We start from the raw sequence: 21919 nt of genomic DNA on the forward strand, positions 1-21919 counted from the left end.
AGTGAGAGCATGAAGGAACCAGATACAGTAGATGGTGTAAAGAATAAGCTTTCATTGTCACAGTGCCATACAACGCTTTAAGACTCGATAGAAATGTGCTGAAAAAGACACAGATTAAGATGAAAAGGGAACAAGAGTGGTATTATTGTGCTAGAGGCTCAGCTGAAGTATGATCTGGATTCTAGAAGATGCTTTCTTCATTTAGTTTAAAAAACTGGGATAAAGGTAAGATGGGGCAGTGGTGCTGACAAATAACAAAACAAAGATAATGACAATAATAATTTACTGAGTGCACACGGTGACAGACACACAATATTAACTCACCCTTTACAACAGTCCTAGCAGGATCCTTCCACTAGTACCCTCCTTTTATAGATGAGGAAATGAGAGTGCACACAGGGAGAGGCAAACACTTCACACTGTGCCTTTCATTCGGGTCCCCTTTAGAAATGTCACCCAACTGATGATAAATGTCTCTTCTTGCAGATAGTTCAGGTTTTTAGCTGACACATCTAGAGGGTGCTGTTTTAGATTTAGAACTGCCTCACAAGAAAGAGTTGACGGTAAAGAAGAGGAAGTAGGAAGCGGAGGAGAAAGTGTTAGCATGCAGAAGCACAGAATACCTTCATAAGGGACCCCTAGACTTAGTCACACATTTACCAACAAAACACCAGAAAAGCAGACTTGAAAAGTGAACAGGTGTGTGCACATGCACGCCATACACATGCACAATGAGAATGGGCTTGTGATCAGAAACTATGAAAAGGAAGATACCTAATGACAATGGGAGGTGTTACAAAATAAAACCAAACTGACAGTAAGGACATTAAAATCACACAGCCCTAAATGGAAAAACACCAAAAGAAACCAAATAATTATGCCCAGAGCTCTGGCGAGATAAAACTTTAAGTGATTGGACACAAAAGAGGGCCTGGGAGCATTTCACCAAGGACAAATAAAGGCGCAAAATGAAATTCAAAGAACCATATCGTAAATGTTGAGACTCACAATGAAAGGAGGCTTGTGACAAATGCTGAGAACAGATGGCTTTCAGAGAAAGATGGAGCCACGGCTTACGGCAGTGTCTGGAAATGCACCTGACACACAATACATACTCAGCACACAGAAAAGTAGACATGGAACACATGAGTGGATGCAGTCGGATTACCAGATAACAGGAAAATAAATTGCTATTTTACTTCCTTTTTTTCCAAAGGAGAACGCTATGACATTTGAACCATTTGTAAGAATTTCCAGCCACTATATGATAATACAAATATCCAAGAACAGACACATTAAGCTACCAACAAACTGAAGCAGTTTGCAATTATAATAAGTAAAATGGGGGTCACAAAAAATAGGAAAAGTGCTGAAGGACTAGAGATGGAAAATCTTAACCTAATTTTCCAAAGATAAACCAATACAAAACCCAAACTATTTTGAAAAAGTAGATTCTGGGCAAGCAGATTTGAGAGACAAGCAAAATTCTAGCATTAATCATCAGGCATGTGCTTTGAGAACCAGTAGAAAGTACAGCTGTGATCACTAACATATGCCAAACTTAGTATTCTCTTTTCTTTGTTAATATTGGAACACTGACACAGAACGGAAAAGCCACAGACACCGTAGTAGCCAACGGAAAGTCACAGATGGAAGGAGAGCAGATTCATAGAATAACCAATTGATGCCAAGTGCCGTTTCTCCACTTTCTGTAAACAGTGATGATTTAGGCTCATTCCTATTCAAAATATTTTTTCCCCATGAAGACTTAGATGAAAACAAAGCTATAAAAGGCAAGCTAATCATATACATAACATAAAGCAGAGGACAATTAAAACACAGGATGACAAGATGAGGCCTTGGTAGGCAATAAGAATTGGGCAAAAACAATGAAAATTTTTATAATTAAGACACAGGGGGCTGCCACGAAGCTGATTCTACATTTTTCCAGAGCAACGACAATCCCAGCCAGTGAGTTTTCCTTTCCACCACTTTGTCATTTAGCTCATTCAACAACATTAGTATTTAAAGCATCCCAAGATCCCATTCTAAACAGTTCCACATAAAATACTTTTATGGCAGGAGCACCTGGGTGGCTCACTTGGTTAGGCATTTGCCTTTGGGTCCTGGGATCCTGGGATTGAGCCCTGCATCAGGCTCCCTGCTCACTGGGCAGGCTGCTTCTCTCTCCCTCTAAGCCCCTCTCCCCTACTCCTGCCCCCTTATTCTCTCTCATAAATAAATAAACAAAATATTTAAAGACAAAACAAAACATTTGTCACATAGATCTCAAAGTCACCCAGCCGGTAAGCTTTGAGTTTGAGATAGATACAAAGTCTACCGAGTAAAAATGAGGTATACAATTTAAATAAAGACTATGCCAATCGAGTAAATTTCATTATGTAACACTGTATTCATTTAAACTTACTCTTCCTTTGCATGCTTATTTAATAATAATTCTTTATAATGGATGATAATAAAGAAGTACATGAATTGATACTTAAAGAATTACAAATTGACTTCCAACATCACCTCAGGTCAAAATGTCTCTGGACATTGGTTTCCTTTCTTATAAAATGAGGGAGTTGAGCCAAATAGTCACCTGATTTAACATAGCTCCAAATGTAATGTACTTCCATACTTTACAAAAGTAAAAGTGTCCAATTGGCAGTTCCTCAAACACTAAATATAGAAAGACCATATGACCCAGCAATTCCACTCCTAGGTATGTACCCAAAAGAACTGAAAGCAAGGACTTGAAAAGATACTTGTACCCCAGTGCTCACTGCAGCATTATTCACAATAGGTAAAAGGTAGAAACAACCCAAGTGTCCTTCAACAAATGAATGGTTAAACATAATGTAGTATATATATATATATATATATATATATATATATATATATATATATATATATATACAATGGAATATTACTCTTCGGCCATAAAAAGAAATGAAGGTCTGATCCATGCCACAACATGGGTGAACCTTCAAAACATTATATTAAATGAAACAAGCCAGACACAAAAAGAAAATCTTGTATGATTCAACTCACATGAAATATCTACACTAGGCAAATTTACAGAACAGTAAACAGAAGAAGTTACCAGGGGGTGGGGAAAAAAAGGGAAATGGGAAGTTATTATTTAAAGCTATTATAGTTCCTGCTTAGGGTGATAAATAGATGGTAGTGATGGTTGCACAACACTGTGTATGTTCTTAATGCCACTTAACTGTACCCTGAAAATGGGTGAAATGGTAAGTTTTCTGTTTTAGATAGATGTTACCTAGTTTAAAAAAATGGAATTAAAAACAAGTATAGATGAAGAAGCTTAGGAACAGTCTATGTGATGCTATGCAAGTTTCAACCTCTCCAATCATCACTTTTTTTCATCTATAAAGAAGGAATAATAAAATCTATTATTAAGTCATGGAATCTGTAGTGGGACATCTGCCTAGAACTTGTGAGAAAAAGATAAATTCCATGTATGCGTCGAACAATAGGATCGATTTATAATGCATCAAAGCAAAGATATGCAAGACCACCTATGAAAGACTGGCACATGAGAGAGAAATATTCCTCTTTCCCCCTTTCTGACCTCCAGACTTTACTAATCCAGATTTAAAAGTTAGCAATCAGAAAACTGTATGTTGATGCTAGATAAGAGTTTATTTTATGTACTCAATGAGTCTCTGTGTTCTAGGGGAACAGTTTTCTCTTATTTCTCAGATATAGAAAAACAGATCATTTAGGGCTGCCTGGGGACTCGGTTAAGTCTCTGACTTTCGGTTTCAGCTTAGGTCATGATCTCTGGGTCCTTGGGATGGAACCCTGCATCAGGTTCTGCTCTCAGCAGGGCGTCTACCTCCTCTTCCTCTTTCCCTCTGCCCCTCCCCTCACTTGTGTGTGCACTCGCTTGCTCTCAAATAAATACATCTTGAAAAAAAAAATAGACCATTTAGTTCAAGAATGTATAGGATGTGACAGGAGGGAAAGGGCTCCTTAAAAAAAGATCTATGAGAAACCAAAAGGAGCAAAAATAAATAAATCTTACAGATAAAAAGGCAATACAAATAGAAAAGCTATATAAATTACTCCAAGGCCAAAGTCAGAAAGAAAATGAGTCCAACAGATTGTACATCACATGAGAATGACACATGCAGCCATCACAACGATTACAAGTGTTGCATCAAAGAACACAGTGGTGAATACGACATGCAGCAGTAAAAATGTTTGGGTCGATTAAGGTTTTGAAGTGATCTTCAAGAGTGGGAAAGCCCGAGGTAATACGCGTTTTAACAAACACATTCTTTAGTGAAACTACCCAACTTCTGCAGAACTTCTCTCACAGGAGCCACGTTAAAAATATAAAACAAACAAACAAAAATATATAAAACAACCAACATAGGGAAGCTTCTCTTTGCTGCCAGTTGGCATTTTTTCTGTCCGTGGCCAAGAAAGCTGAAATTTTATGTTGCAATTACAGTTTTTCCCCCTCTGAGAACGCCCTTGTGGCTTTGTTGACAGCCCACAGCCTCCTTAACCTTCTGAGGAGGATAGTGTGAAGATGACACGTGGAAAGCCACAACTCAGCATGGGGACAGTAAGAAGAGTGCATACATACCTCTTTCAAATTTTAACCGCTGATAAAGCTGAAACTGATCCATGGGCACCAAGCAGGCAATCTGAAACCAGAGATATTAAAACAGTGAGGTCTCTGTCATCTTTGGAAGCCAGGGTTCCAGCCTTCTAGGACCTCTACTTCTTGTCTGGCTTACTTTATACATACAGTGGTTCATAAACTACTTTTTCTCTCCACAGTTCCAGTGGTAACACAAGCAGCAATTCCTACACTGGCCCCAGTCCTCTGCCACGGCTGGGAGTCACTACTTGAAGTACCCCAATAGGACTCACAGGTCAAATTCCATCCTTACTCTTGACAGGAGCTACTAAGACCAGACAACCCAACTTTTGGACTTCCCCAATTACTTGTGTACATATTGGAAAGATGCTCCTTTTTGCTCCACATTCATTTGAGAAATGCTTAAAAGATTATAGTTCTAGCTTTAGAACCCTTAAAAACTAAGGTCAGGGAGACTGTGCCTCAGGAATTAGTCTGTGCCTCAACTTATTAGTCTCCTCAGGACTAGAATCTTCTAAGCAATATGAAAATCATTTCTTCGGAAAAAAATCACTTCACGGGGCCCTTGGTTGTCACTCATTGCCATTCATGTCCTGGTAGAAAAGAAATGCTAAAGCTGATTCTTGTGGCTAGCCTCCTATTTCCATTTCAGATGGAGATATAAACCAAAGGTTTACTAGTAAATGACAGTGATTCAGACCTAACCAAATGACATTTCAGATTAATCCTTTTAAATTGCATTTCAAAGTTAGATGCAACAAAAGCTAACTGCTCTTAAACTGGCATTCTAAAATTAATAGTTCCACTGACGTCAACTATACTGATATTGCTTACGAGATTTATAGCAGAGAAAACCCAAGGATTTGATATAAGGCTTTTAAACATTTAGCAAGTTGATAGAGACACAGTTGTAGCCTTGGCAATTCTGACTCTCAAGCATTATATATTCTTTGGTATAAAGTTTATCTAGATGGAAGCTCCTGCAACTTAATGGAAGGAAGTCCACTTTAAGAAAACAAGAGAAAAATGAGGCGGTTAAAAATTATACTTAGCAAATATAGTACATTTTAAAAGGTATTCAAAATCTAATCCTCCTTTTCATAAAAAAAATTCAATTTGTTTATTTTGCAAAGGAATTAAACTGAGTTAGCTAAAATGTATGAAGGGCCACAAAACAGGCAAATTCAGTCTCTTCCATTCCAAGTACAGTAAAACATTAATTAATTATAACATTTTTCTCTTGGGGGCTGCATTTTCATCTGCACCTTAAATAAAGCTTCTGAGCAGTCACCATAAAAAAATTATGGTTAATTTTATATGATGTGTGTTATAACATATATTTTTTTAAAAGTGTAGTTAGACTTTTATTACAGTGAAAGCCAGTTTTGTTTCCTCTGTTATAATACCACCTGGACCTCTTTCCTGAAAGACAAAGGTGTCTAAAAAAATCCTGAATTGGAGACAAAAGATGTAGGTAACCAAAGGGATAAGGAGGCATTAAGGAATCTGAATTCAATTCCTGACTTAGTCATTGCTTCGTTGTAGGTGGAGAATAAATAAGGTAATACTATTTCAGTTTTGGGCCAAGGTGACTTGGAGCTGATGTAATCTTGGCCCAAGAGATGTCAGTGAGCATCTACATACCTGTTTTTAACCACCTCCCCCACCAAAAAGTTCTTTGATGCTATGGGACAGTCCTGGACTCTACTTGCCTCCATCTAAAATAGTTTTGGGACTGACGAAGAACTTCTTCAAATCCCTCAAAGTCAACTCCTAAAAATTCTGATTTTTTCCAAACGATATGCCATACAATATAACAACTAAGTCAAATACAGCTGATGGAAGACGAAGCAAACAGAAGTATTTTGGACACAGATGAATGCTAATGAGAAAAGTGACACAAATTAATGCAGTAAAAAGTCAACAACAGTGATGTTTAATTTTAAACCAGAAAGATAAATTTCATCAGAGGACACATTACTGCCAACAGGGAAGCCCGAGGTCTCTAATTTTTTTGGTCTCTTATTAGTCTACTGTGAATCTCCAATTTATTATTTTTTATAGATCAAAGATTTTTATGGAATTAAGATTTAATAAGGTAAATCAATTTTTTTTGTAAAAAATTCATGATCAAAAAAAGTTCCATCATAACCATGCTCTTCCCAGCCCCCACCACTTAGATTTTGCACCTCCTCGGTATTCTGTTTGACAGTTCACTAAGGGTACAGCACTGCCTGGAAGCCTGGGGATACAGATAAGGAAAGGAGACACAGAAGTTGCCCTCAAAGAACTTAAATTACCCAGAAGGCATTAAAGACACTTAAGGTATTTTTTTTTTTAAATCTACTCTTTGGGGGATGGCTGGGTGGCTCAGTGGTTTAGTGCCTGCCTTCAGCCTAGGGTGTGATCCTGGAGTCCCAGGATCAAGTCCCATGTCAAGCTCCCTGCATGGAGCCTGCTTCTCCCTCTGCCTGTGTCTCTGCTTCTCTCCTTCTGTGTCTCTCTTGAATAAATAAATAAAATCTTTAAAAATAATAAAATAAATAAATCTACTCTTTGGGAAAAAAAAAAAGAATAGACTCCTTGATCTTACCATTTATTGGCTTTTACAGATTAAACTAGTTCTCTAAAATGTTTCTATTAGACCCATGGCTTTAGATCAGAGAAAGCTGGATCTTGTCAAAAAAAAAAAAAAAAAAAAAAAAAAAAAGGATGATCCAAAGTATTAAATTGCCAGTCTCACTGCTGTTGGAGCTAAGTCACTATTGCTCAAGATCTTTTACAATTACAAACTTGAAATAAATGTGTTAGGATGATTACTGAAGGCTCAGTCAGATCAAGGTTAAAAGGCTACTGCTTTAAAAATACAAACAAAACAAAACAGGGGCTCCTGGGTGGCTCAGTTGGTTAAGCATCTGTCTTTAGCTCACATTATGATCCCAGGGTCCTGGAATTGAATCCCACATTTGGCTCCCTGCTTGGCGGGGAAAATGCATCTCCCTCTACCCTTCCCCTCTGCTCATGATCTCTCTCTCTCTCTTTCTCAAGTAAATAAAATATTTTTAAAAAAAAAAAGCTGTTCCCTTCTCCCCCATTTGTTTATTACTCATTTATTTATTCAGGTCAGTATGGACTACCAATATTTATTGTATTCAGTGGGTCCTAATCCATTAATAACCAGATCCACATTCAAGCTGTAGAAACAAAAACTTCCAAGTATTTTCTCAACTATCAAGAGACCACTTCCATCACATCTAAAAAAATTCTTATCTTGATTTAAAGTGATTTTTTTTTACTATTTCTCCTTTGAAACTTATATTAATCTGCCTGTTAAACAAAAATTTCTCTCTCCTCCAATCCAAGCATGAAAAACCATTTTTCTTATCTTTATCACTCTAGAACTTCTTTCCAAAAAGAAAGGAAACTTAATTCAAAGATAAAATAAATTCAGTTTAATTTTAATAGAACAAAGAGCACTAATAAGAGAACAATAAGAACAAAAAACTACTAATTGCTCATAATTGCTCTCTGGTTTGTTGGTTTCTGGTAAAAATGAACCTTAAGATACTTATTAAATATTCAGTTCCTACTTTATTGGAAGTCTTCGGCTTTCCATTCCACTCCAACTAGAGCACAGGATAACCAGGGCACTGGGAGCCACGTCTGGTACTCCTGAGAGAGACCATGAACGAAGGCTTCTAATTTAAGAGAAATAGAAGCTTTTTATTTGCATCATTTAACCGAACTATGGACATCTCTGCCTCTCAGCTTCAGCATCAGAGTTGACAGTGAAGTAAATTTGCATCAGAACTTTGCATCTAGCTCTTACGCAGTATAAAAGAAAATTTTGTTTTGCTTTTCAACGCAGTTTTTGTGGAAGAAAGAAGCATACTTTTAAATGGACAGTGAACTCTACCATAAGTTACTTGAAATCCTGTATCTGTCCTGTGTGTAAACATGTTTTAGATATATGAGTTTAATTAAAGATTCGAAATACAAAAAAAAAAGTACAAATACATGTTTGTATTTGCATGTTTGCAAATACAAATACAAATACAATACCCCAAATACATGTGGGGTGCTATGACTGTTACACATGATGTTAATTAAATATGTCTAACATTTACAACTGAGAAGAAATGAAAAGTGAACTATACCTTTGTTTATCTTATTATCTATGATCATAATATCAGAACAGGCATCACTACCTACACTGACACCAGCCCTACAAAAACTAAAGAAGAAAAAGGGGGAGGGGGCAGACAGTAGTAGAGCCTGTTTGCCAGAGAAGCATTTATGCTGGAAGTGATGTGTTCCCATAATACTGACAACTGGTCAGTATCTCATATATAAAATATAATGTGTATATAAAACTTTAAAAAATACATATTTTCTTTATATATTTGAAAGAGAAAGCAAGACAGAGCATGAGCAGAGGGGGAGGAGCAGAGGAAGAGGCAGAAGCAGGCTCCCCATGGAGCAGGGAGCCAGATGCTGGGCTCAATCGGAGGACTGTCAGATTATGACCTGACCCAAACACAGACGCTTAACTGACTGAGCCACTCAGAAGCCCCTGTATAAAAGATTATTATATTAGCTTTTAGTTAGGAAATAAAGTGGTTAAAACATTGAAGTTAGGGATTGGCTTAATGCAAGTACCACTCATCAAGGTCTAGAAAGCCAGGACAGATGAGAAAAGAAGAAAAGCCTAGACTTTACTTGGGTATGGGCCCTTTAAACCATACTTCTGCTACAGTTGCTTCAGCAAAATTAATATTAAAAATTTTTTTAAACTAAAGAGACCAAATAATACAAGTGATTCGGATATTTGAAGATGGAACTGACCATGAAGAGGTCATTATTGCATGACCACGAGGAGATCTTTATAGCATGTCAAAGCTGTGGGAATTTTTGAGGTGCTAGGACTTGCAAAAATCCTGGCAAGAGAAATAGTCCTAGCCGTATGGATAAGTGCCTTACCGCACTAATACAAAAACTACCCGTGTTTCCTATCTCAACCCAGAAAATAAGAACTGCACTTCCTAACATCCCCCCACTCATCACTTGAGTGTACTAACCAAGCTCACATATCCTTCTCTACATACTAGATATTTAAACCTGCTGGAAAAAGCAGGGGGGCATCCCTGTCTGAGAGCCAGAAGCCTCCCCTCAACCCCCTGCCCCCACTGACAAACATGGCGGCAGCAAGAGCTGGAATCCCAGGGCAGGAATTGTTCTCAAAGTTCCCTGAAGAGGGCCATTTGCTGTTCCTTTCTTACCTGTTCTACAGAGGCTTCAGGACACCTTCCCACATCATCCTCTGCCTCTCTCCCTTGGTTCCTCCATGGGTAAAGGGGACGTGCCCATGTGGACACCCATGCGACACATTCAACCCCCCGCTGCTTACTCTTCTTATGGTGGCCTTTATTTGAAGGAGTAGCTTAGAAACAGAAACATCATTCTCCACTTATCTGCAGCTTTAAAGTAAAGCTTTAGATACATTCTAAAGCAAAATTCAACTGGAACCCTAAAAATATCTATTAACACTGGCAGAGCAGATTCCTTTATCTTTTGCCACCCCAAGTTTTGACTCCTCTCACTAACACATGTCACAGCCAAAGGTTGCTACAGACACACTTGGTCCCTTCCCGTTCAGATCCTTAGGCCACAACAACAGGCTGCTTGGCGGGGCATCCTTATCCTTATCCTCCCTTCGCCCCACCTCACATTGTGATTATGGAAAAGACGGTGGCAAGAGGAGATAGCAAGTGGGGGCTCCTCTGAAGGATAATTTGTGGGGAGCACGCAGACCTCCAGAATTCCAGCAGCATTTCCCAAAGCCACCTTAATAAATGTGCAATATGAGTAAAAACCGTATTTATTTTGCAAATGTAGCTTCAAATTCCTACTCCACCCCTATCTCTCCCTCCTAGACCTCCACAGTGTCCCACCTCAACTGCCTCCTACAGAAATTCTGGGGTGCCCAATTCTGGGCAAGAGCAGCTGTACCCATCTTTGCACTGGGGCATGTGGCGGCTCCAGCAGCAAAATGCAGTCTGGTCATTTCAATGTCCCAGGACTTGGAAGGAGAACTGATCGCTGAGAAGCTGTTCCCTGCCCTCCTCTGCCAGCTGGCAGACAGAAGATGTTCAATTTCTCAGGCCATGTAACAGTAGGTCTGCGCTCACCAAATTCTACAGGGCCCAGAACAAGTGGCTCAGGCTCCCCCACTGAGTGATGATGTGCTACTTCCCCAACAGTATAAGGGCACAGCTACATTAGTCATCACCTTTTTAACAGGACTACTCACTCCCAGGGCAGGCCTTGCCTAAAGTAACACTATCAGAGTAATCAATCCACCTCCCACCTCTTAGAATTCCATACTGGACAAGATTACTTGATCAAGTTCATGAGAAAAGCACACCGCCAATTAAAACTCCCAGTGATGCAAGGAGAGCGAGTTCTACTTTTCCAGGGTCCCCAGCGAGTTCCAGGGTCCCCACCTCTAGCCACTGCCTCCCATCAGCCTGCGGGACACAGAAGTGAAGGTGCCTTTTAGACTCTCTTCCTCCATAAGCAAATGGTACTTGGTCAGGCATTAAATGCTCTGCTAATGAAGTTCCTCCTGATAAGTAAAAGTTAGGGGGCAAAGCCACAGCTGAGCTCATCTGGAAGCAGTAAGAAGGAAGGCAAGACCCACAGTGGGCAGGAGCAGATGCATGGAACACAGGCAATCGTGTGAGTCAGATCTACACTGGAAAGCATTTGGAGAAAAGAGCTGAGAATGCCTGGTGTCCTCTGAAGATGAAGAAATGTTATACCCATATGCATTTTATAAGACAGTGAACGATGAAGAACCATGTATTATATGTAACACAAACAGCAGCAGCACAAAGGTAACGAGTCTTAACCAGAATAATTTTTAACTGTGTTACCTGTGTATAATTAAACATTTTTTAAAAGGTAGAAAAGTGGTAGAAATGGAATCCAGTCAAACACAAGGTGAATAAGCCCCATTATGATATACTCAATCATATCTGGATTAAGAGCTACCTATTATTATAGGGGCGCCTAAGTGGCTCCACCAGTTAAGCATCCACAACTCAATCTCAGCTCTGGTCTTGATCTCAGGGTGGAGAGTTTGAGCCCCGCATTGGGCCCCACACATTAAAAAAAAAAAAAAAAAAGAGCTGCCTATTACAATAATAACTACATACAAGGAAATCTTGATGTAAAGGAAGATGCTTTAGCCTAAGTTCACATGTATGTGGTATTTGCTTTGAAAGGAGTGGTCCCATATAAACTGGCAAAGCTACCAATATCTCTAACATAATGTTTTATTCATGTCTCAATTCATTTTTACTCCAGGGGGAAAAAAAGTAGCCCACTGGTTAAGAGCTTTGATGACTGTACATTCACGCCCATCTTTATTTAGTCGGGCTCTCGGCAGGCCAGTGAGAACAGAACCAGGCCCTTAATGCCCTGGAGTGTCCTCCTACTCATCTAATAGGAAACAGACTTCGAAGAATTGAAGAAATACCATAGTTTAGTTCAAAAGATGTTTTTGCTGTTTTGTTCCCCCCCCCCCCCCATATACCCTTTGGTAATTTCTAAGAGACATTACGGCTTTCTTTGGTTCCCATTCAGCCTAAAAGTTAAACCGTTTTTAGAGTTAAACTGGGTACAGAGAATGAGTGCTGGGAAAGTGTGATGAGAATGTGTACGATGGGAAAAGGGGAAGAAATAAGACAGAGGGGAGAACTGCAAGCAAATATGAAAAAAAACTTCTATACTAAGAAAATCAGAAAAGTTAAAACTCTGGTCTGGAGGGCTGGGAGACAAACTGTGGCCTGTCCTCACGCACCTGTCTAAACACTTTAGCTCTAACATTTGATATCCAAACTGTCAATGGCTGGTGGATACCATTCATTTAAAAGTCTACAACAACGCCATGTCACTGAACTTTCTGTGATGTTGGAGATGCCATATTCTGTGCTAATCTGGCAGCCACGAGCCACACATGGCTACTGAGCATTTAGAACATGATTAATGCAACCAAAGGAATATTTAACCTTAATTTAAATGTAAGTACCATATGTAGCAAGCGGCTACTGGATTAGACAGTATGAGGTCTAGGATACATGCCTGTCAATGGGTTAATGTCACCCTGCTAGATCCGAAACCCCATGAGGATAGCACTGGGCTGGTCTTATTTACCTCTCTTCCTGACCTGGAACAGGGCCTGGCACATCGTGTACACTTAATAACTGCTCACTGATCAGAGTATCACAGAAGCATATCAAAAAGGAAGTATCTTTTCTAAAAGAATTGTACATTGAAAGATGCTCCTGAACACCTGAGTCTTATTTTAAAACCCACTGCCAAGTTGTATAGCCAACCTAATCTTTCCCCACTTTAATTTCCTTTTACCCATTTCTCACACAAAAGAAACCAATATTTCGCACCACAGGTTGACATATTCAATATTACTTTTTTATCAAAAATATTCCATTATTTCATGATTTTCCTAAAATGTATCACTTCTAAACCATTATGTATTCCTTTTATTCTTCCTTAGGAAACACTCCAAGCTCACTTGGACCACCTCCCCTAGCTGATATTCCATAAGTTGAACATAGATACCCAAATACAGATTGGTTTAAAATGGTCTATAAACATCTTTCTGCCTGCTTTGCTTACAAAACAGAGGAAGGCAGCCCAGGTGGCTCAGCGATTAGCACTGCCTTCAGCCCAAGGGCCTGATCCTGGAGACCTAGGATTGAGTCCCACGTCAGGCTCCCTGCATGGAGCCTGCTTCTCCCTCTGCCTGTGTCTCTGCCTCCCTCTCTCTCCCTCTCTCTCTCTCCCTGTGTCTCTCATGAATAAATAAATAAAATCTTTAAAAAAAAACAGAGGAGATATATATATAGATATATATATAGCATATATGTCTATATAAACAAACATATCAATACATCCACATCCACACACATATATGTATATATATCCAAGCACACACATATGCACACTACTGAGTCTCCAATTATCAAGTCCTCCATCGTACAGTCTACCTACCTACGTTGTTCCACTCCTAAGGCCATATAGTTATGGGGATCAGAAAGAACTAGATTAGAATTATAACTTTTCTATGTTTTAGATATGCACTCCTGGGCAAATTACTTAACCCCCCTGGGCTTTCCTTTCATAAGTTTGTTGAAGGGATTAGATGGTATACCAGCTATGAAAGCATCCAGAAGAGCACCCAATGCACAGCACATGGCATGCAATGTTTACTGCATGAGTAACTTATTTCCTCTGTTTCTTGGGACCTCCTCCCAAGGCTTACAAACTTCCCAGGAATGGGCTAGTATTGGTTATCTTCTGGTTTAAAGTAATCAGGATCTGAAAATTAAAAAACAGATTCAGAAAAAAAAAATAATAATAAAAATTAAAATAAAATAAAAAACAGATTCAGGGGACCCTGGGTGGCTCAGCGGTTAAGCATCTGCTTTCGGCTCAGGGTGTGATCCTGGAGACCAGGGATCGAGTCCTACATCAGGCTCCCTGCATGGAGCCTGCTTCTCCCTCTGCCTGTGTCTCTGCCTCTCTCTGTCTCTCATGAATAAATAAAATCTTAAAAAAAAAAAAAAAACAGATTCAAGGAGTGCCTAGGTGGCTCAGCTGAATGAGTCTCTGCCTTCTGCTCAGGTCATGATCCCAAGGTCCTGGGATCAAGCTCCAAGTTAGGCTCTCTGATCAGCAGGGAGTCTGCTTCTCCCTCTCCCTCTGCCCCTGGCATGTTCTCTCTCTCTCTCTCTCTCTCTCTTCCTATCATTAATTAATAAATAGAATAGAATAAAATAAATCTAAAAAAAAAAAGCAGCTTCAAGGGCAAGCTCCTGATAAGGGATTGAAGAAACAAAGGAAAGGAATATATCACAATCTTAAGAATTAAGATGAAAGAAGAACTCATTCAAGAAAGCCATTTCTAAAAAAAAAATTAAAAAAAAAGAAAAAAAAAAAAAAGAAAGCCATTTCTGATCCCATATAAAGATCAAACGAAAGGCCTGTGGACATGATTTTCAACTCCATCTATGTTTGTGAATGGCAATAGTTTATAGTCTATAACTGCTTAAAATCTGTTACCTGTGTATCTTTAAAGTATTAAATATCACAAGACCACTTGCTATTTAGCCTCCAGACCACACATTTGGTAACCTTGATTTCTAGCACCTTCACCTATTCTAGAGTTTCTTCAACACTCAGACAGCATTTATAAATAGAACTGAGGTAAATAACAGCTTTAACAGTTTGTATGAAGAATCCATACATATGTAGCAATACAGTACTCCTTTAAAAAGTTAGCTTCTGTATTTTGTTTCTAGACTGCCTGGCAGGGAAGTGCATAAGGAGTCAAGATCCTAGGAAATATCATCAACAGGAAAGAGAGAAGGTCATGGGACTCATCTGTACCTCTGCTTCCTGCAGGGTCCCGTGGTTTAGGCACACTGTGTCAGGGCAGGCAATGGGAGACCCACATCCTTCTCGGATTGCCAGCTGCAGGTACTGTTTCAAGCACTAGAAGTTAAGAAGAAAAAAAAGACCATTACTCATTGCATTTCAGTAGCACAAAGGTTACATAACCACCACGGCCTCTTCTTCCTTCACTGGCAGTCCTGGGCTCTTGTACTCAGGAAACATAAGTTATCACAAGTGTGAACATTGAGAGCCCTCACTTTGGAAAGAATGCAAGATAGGTGATTAATTATGTATGACCTCATCCTAAGAATATTGAGTTTACTCAAGGAAACAAGTCAAATTCCCAAACACTCACACATTTTATCTACCACTGATTTGGGAAAAAAGAAGCACTCTTTTGCACTGATGGCAAAAGCCTTCTTTTTACTTTTTCTTTTTCTTTTTCTTTTCTTTCTTTTTTTTTTTTTTTTTAACTTATGTGACTTCCTAGTTCCCTTATTACCTAGTGGTCCTTTCCCTCAAAGTTGGCCCAAAAGTAGAACTCTGTGACTCTCATGCTGAGCTAGCCAAACAGAATCAAAATACAATTGACCCTTGAACAACATGGGTTTGAACCATGTGGGTCCATGGATATGCAGGGTTTTCTCAATCAATACAGTACATAAATGTATTTTCTCTTACAATTTTCTTAATAACATTTTCTCTAGCTTACTTTATTGTAAGAATACAGCATATAATATATGTACAGTATATGTATGATCAACTATTTATGTTATCAATAAGGCTTCTGGTCAACAGTAGGCTATTACCAGTTAAGTTCTGGGGGAGTCAAAAGTTATATGTAGATTTTCGACTGCATGGGTGGGGGATCCAGTTGGTGCCCCTAACCTGTGCATTGTTCAATGGTCAATTTTAAGATTAAGGCACTAACTTATTATCTAGGAACACTCTCAATGGCAAATACACCTGGGAAAAGTAATATCAAAGACAATTTGGGAGAATGAGACCTTCCAAAACTATGCATCTCAGTGGGTGTGATAGTGAGGAGGTTTGAGTAGAACCTGGGGAAAGAAGAAATTGTATTTAAAAAAAAAAAAAGAAAGAAAGAAACCCAGAGGGGTGCCTGGGTGGCTCGATAGGTGGAATGTCCAAATCTCAGTTTCAGCTCAAGTCATGATCCAGGGTCATGGGCAGTAGCCCAGAGTCAGCCTCAGAGCTCAGGGGGAGTCTGCTTGGGATTTTCCCTCTCCCCCTGCCCCTCCCCCTGCTCGCTCTCTCTCTCAAATGGATAAATAAATGGGAGGAAGGAGGGGAAGGGGAATAGGGGGAGGAAGGAAGGAAACCCAGAAAGAAGAGTCTTCTCATTCCCTCTTGCACCTGGATCTGGATCTTGGGCGGTGGGTGAAAACAGGGTCAGACTGAGAAGGTAGAAGGATTGACAGCATTATGGATACCTCAGACTCCTTCCTTCTCCCTCCCAACCCAGCCCCACATACCCACAGGAGACTAAGGGCCATAGTTCTGAAAGAAAGAGCTCTTAAAAATCCAGAAGTTGACTCCTCAATTGCCACTAATTTGCTCATAATTGGATGAGCTCTTGTCTGTATGCATGATGAAAAAAAGTCAAGCACACATGTTTGAGGAGAACACTCCAAAAACACATAAGCCAGTCTATGACTTAACAACTCTTAAAAAGTGATGATTACAACTGGGTTCAAATTTTTCAAATTTATGCATTTATGTATCAACCTGCTCCATTAGAAATATTGCTGTTGCACCAACCTTTTATAAAAGCTTAATTATTATTATTATTTTTTTATGATAGTCACAGAGAGAGAGAGAGAGACAGACAGACAGACAGAGACACAGGCAGAGGGAGAAGCAGGCTCGATGCACCAGGAGCCCGACGTGGGATTCGATCCCGGGTCTCCAGGATCGCGCCCTGGGCCAAAGGCAGGCACTAAACCACTGTGCCACCCAGGGATCCCTAAAAGCTTAACTATTAAAGAAATTCTATGGTCAGAATACTGAAACTATAATTGTGAACCTATTCCTTTCACTGGTCATCTTTATTCTTTTTTTATTTTTTTAAGATTTCATTGATTTATTTGAGAGAAGAGAGAGAAAGCAAACATGAGGGGGGAGGGGCAGAGGAAAGGAGAAGCAGACTCTCCACTAAGCAGGAAGCCTGACATGGGGCTCAATCCCAGGACATTGGGGCTCAATCCCAGGACCTTGAGATCATGACCTGAGCCAAAGGCAGACACTTAACAGACTGAGCCACCCAGGCACACCTATCTTTATTCTTTTTCCCTACCTGAAAAGAAAACTAATACAACAATGACATTATTTCTAGAAACAAATCATATATTTACCTGATTGAAATTACCGTTACAATGTACTACCAAAGCAAAGACTAGAGCAAAATATTTAAACCAGATTTGTATTTCTAGAACTACTTAATAATTCCCTTCTTCAAGGAGTCCATTTTCCCCCTATGACTTCATCAGGAGAAAAAAATGGGAAAGTAACCCAAGTATCCAAAATAGAAGAGCATGTAAATAACTTATGCTAAATTCATACAACAGCATGCTGAAGAATCATGAAAAATATTTTCAAATTATGTTTAAACACACAGGGAAAATGTTCATGATTCAGTATGAACTGGAGAAAAAAGGTATCTGGGAACAGGGCTTCTCTTGAGGAATTCTTCCTACAGTTGACTGTACTATAGGTACCGTATTTTAGCTTTTATTTTCTTGTTTGAGAGAAGGGTGAACAATTCCTTGCTCTAGGAGTTTCTGTGCCAGACACAGCCTCTTGTGCTAAGAAGAATGGAAAAGGAGAAGAGAGCCATAACTTGGAAATATGGGGAAGAATTTCAGTACATGTGCAAAACTCAAGAGGAAAAGCAAAAAAGCTGGCTCACAAAAAGGGGGGTTACACCAAAGGACAAATGAATAAATGATGCAAAGGCCTGTCCACCGGCTCTGTTCCTAAGGACCTCGCTGCCATCCATCTGCCACACAGATTCCAGTGTGACCACCACCCATGTTCCCCAACTGCCACTTGAAATTTAAGCAGAAAGGCTCTGAAAATGTATGGTCTCCAGGCTCAGGGGAAGGTATCTGAGAAAACAAAATGAACAGCATTACGAACATCTATTAGAATTATGTGGCTCTAGCCATGGTGCCATTCCCTCAGGTGACAATGGGAAAGTCACTTAAGTTGTGCCCCAAACCTGCTTCCCTTCATTGGAAAACCAGAAACAATTAATATCTGGCTATGGTTACCTCACAGGGTTTAAAAGACATGTACACACAAAACACAAACCTGGAATTGTATATACGGGAACCCTTTGAAAAAATCGCAAACTGCAGACTATTTGGTTTTATTTCTACTCCACTTCATTTAATCTTAGACTTTCTATCAAAAACTTGGTGAGAAAATGTTAATCCTCTGATTTCTGAGATTATCCTTTCTCTACTCCCTTTGGAGAACCAGTTAATAAGCCACTGTGGTACAGAACCTCCATAAACAGAGCAGATATTTGCAATAGGACATCATACACACCTCTAATCAAGCCTCTCGCTAGAACTATTTGTACCTGTAGAAAAAGCTTAGAGTCCAACAGAAATAAACACTTTGTGAGTCTTTACAGGCAAAAAAAAAAAAAAAAAAAATCATTTCAACTTATTTTACAAACCTGTAAAGTTGAAATCTAAGCTTTCCCAGGAGTTTATCATTTGTTCAGGAGTTCTATTTGTTAATGTAATGTTCTTAGGTACTGCATCCCATGACATGTAAAGCCAGTAAATTCTGAAGCTGCCAACAAGGACCCTCCTGGACACAATATTACATGACCCATGATTCTAGGGGAGAAGTCACAGCTATACATACGGGCTACAGGGCATGCATGCATGAATACAGACAGCAAGCTATCAGGACAGCATAGGCACTTAACACTCCATCACCGTGAGCATGCATTTCTAGTCGAAAGGCAAGAGGGACAACCGCCAGCCCTAGTTATTTCTTCTTGTTGAATTTTCAAGCACCTTCGGTTTATTCTGTCTTCCAACGGCTTTCACTAAGAATTTAATCCCAAACCCTCCCTTCTCTCCCCCAGCACCTCTGGCTGAAGCACAACAGAAGCAAAAACATTCATTGGAACTCCCCTGTGCATGTTATACAAACCAAACCCACATAAATGGTTAACAATTCTAGAAGAGACTGGCTTCCAGACTGTAAATGAAGACACAAAGAGGGGGAGAAAAAGCACCATCATTTAGTCACATTAAAAAAAAAAAAAATTCCCTCCCAGGCAGGCAGTCTCTGCTTTGCCGTCCTGCCGACAGCTCCCCTGCACTGTACTGCGTAAACTTCTATCTCCTCTCTTCTGCCCTGGGGTGAATTCTTTCACCACTGGGCCACCGGTCCCCACCCCATACAACCACCTCACATTTGCTGGCCCTCCCAGGGAACCTCTGGCCCAGTGGGGCCTGGCTTCTCCCTGGATTATATGGGAATTTCTCAGGACTTTCTTGGGAGGCTGTGGGGGGAGCTGATGACCTCAGGCTGAGATTACTCCTAGGCGAGGCTCAGGCTAGAAGTTCCTGATGGGGGGAAGGAGGAGAAAGCCACCAGAGCCCTTGCCAGAAAGAACAAAGGATTTCCCCTCTGGCCCTTGGGAGAAATCTCCCCCTCCTTTCCCTTTCACTTTCTGGCCCCCACCTGGCAGTCTAACCTAGTCCTTCCCAGACAAGGGCTCTGGCCTGATGGTCAGACTGGGCCCACCCATGAGGGCCAAGGACCCCTTCTCTCTGCTCTCCCACTCCACCCCCAGTGTGTGGCACAGTCGGCAGCGACAACTAGTCCAGGGCGCATCTGCACACCTTGTGGACCCATCGACTGACTCAGCCACTGTGTGCTGCTTTCGGGCCCCCACTTTTTCCTCTGTCCCCACTGGTCCGGCCACTGTCTTGACCTACAGGCAAAATATGCTCCTGCATATCGGACTGACTCCATTCCATACACAGGTGACAAGTCCACAAGGACCTGTCTGAGGGTCCCCTCCTGCTGTACCCAAGGACCCAGCCACCTTGGAGTTTCACTTAAATCGCCTATGAGCACGTTAATCTAATACTAAGCTCTGCCTGTAACTGCACAGAATCCCCAATGGCCCAACAAGTTTAGGTAGGGACAGGGTGTCCCCCACCCCACCCAGCAGGAAACAGCTACTGAAGGCAAGACTTCCATCCAAATGCCAAAGTTGTGTCATTGTCGGTCAGTCAGTGGGGAATACAGAGGCCCTTTTTTGGCAATAGGCTTGAGCTATGGAAACCCAAGTAAGGTAAAAGGGCCCCGTTGACCAGCAGGCTGAATGCAAACAGCCTTGTTAAGTGACTCACTTCAAAATATCCATAGGCTGTAGCTGACCAATGGGTTACCCACAACCTGACACAGATACCCAAAAAGGGAAAATTCAGTATGTTCCCATACCTTCTCGCTCCCTCTTCTCTCCCTCCCCTACAGCCCCCATCACAACCTCCTGGCAGATGGTCTGTCCTTTGTTGCTCCCTTGCATTCCACAAAATTCTATCTCCTTAAAAAAAAATTACATTCCATTAAATAATAGCATTAAACAGATGCCAAAATATGCAATTTTCATAACAAAGTCTAAGGGAAATGTTTTGAACAAAACTTTTTGAAAATCCTGATGACACACAAAAAGAAAGAAATGTTTTGGTTTTTTTTTTTTTTCCTTTTTTAAATAGTCAACATTCCACTCAATTTGTATGGGAGAACACAGAAACATTTTTAGGCCATGGACCATCATATATAATAATGATTTTTTTTTTCTCTCCTCCAAGTCCTGTCCTTGTCTTGCATTTTCTATCTCTCTCTCATTTTCTATCTCATTCTCTCTATATATTCACAAATGACATTTCCATCCACCCAGTTGCACAACCCGGAAATGCATGGATCATCTCTAACATCTCTTTGTCTTACCCTGGATCCAATAAATGCCTACTAGAAGTCTTCGCCTAACCATGCCCTCACTACTTAACAGAGCCTTTGAATCCCACTGTCCCAACATACCAGCTTCCCCACATCCCCAGTCTTCCTCAGCTCAGTAGACGGAACCAATTACCCAATTACTCAGCCAAAACAAAAACAAAGACACCCTTGATGCCTCTTTGCTCAAACTCTCAACCAAAACATGTCCCCAAACTAAGCATTTCTCATCATTTCCGCTGCAAACTCAAGTCCCCATCACCCCTTTTGGAGACCTCTGCACTAGCTTTCTTTCTGGTCTCTACTCCACACAGTAGCCCAGTCCTCTTCATACATCTTTCTAAAACATAAATCATATTTTATTCTCCTGCCCCCAAACCCTCCAAAGAATGTGCATCTCATGTAGATGGCCTCGCCAACTCCTTACCATGGCTCATATGGTCCTACTTGTTTCTGACTCCTGGCGACTGCTCAGCTCATTTCTACCACATTCTCCCTTTACTCTGGGAAAATGAACCTGGCCACTATTTCTTCGACATGTCACACTTGGCTTCTTTCTTGGTTGGAGTCATTTACTCTCTAGAATGTCCTTCCCCTAGATGTTTCCATCTCAGGTCATTCAGGGTTGTGCTCAGTGTCACCTCCTCAGATCGGCCTTCACTGACTAAAAAGGCCAATCTTCCCTCCTGTATCAGGCCTTCTTACCCTGCTTTATTTTTCTTCATAGCACTTTCTATTACCTATGATATTTACTTGTGTCTTATCTTGTACCACTAGAAAAAG

General features: G+C 40.3%; 1 protein-coding gene across 6 annotated transcripts in view; it reads right to left on the reverse strand.

The window, feature by feature from the left end:
- The window catches only part of RNF144B (ring finger protein 144B), a 179579-nt gene that overhangs the window by 20637 nt on the left and 137023 nt on the right, over positions 1-21919 (reverse strand). For all 6 annotated transcript variants that reach the window (XM_072729050.1, XM_025999316.2, XM_072729052.1 and 3 more), the window contains 2 exons: positions 15116-15220; positions 4625-4685 (listed from right to left, as the gene is read on the reverse strand). In XM_072729050.1, the coding sequence (XP_072585151.1) occupies positions 4625-4685; positions 15116-15220 (166 nt within the window). The remainder of the gene's footprint in view (positions 1-4624; positions 4686-15115; positions 15221-21919) is intronic.

The sequence above is a fragment of the Vulpes vulpes genome, chromosome 12, assembly GCF_048418805.1.
Source record: "Vulpes vulpes isolate BD-2025 chromosome 12, VulVul3, whole genome shotgun sequence".
Taxonomy (NCBI): Eukaryota; Metazoa; Chordata; class Mammalia; order Carnivora; family Canidae; genus Vulpes; species Vulpes vulpes.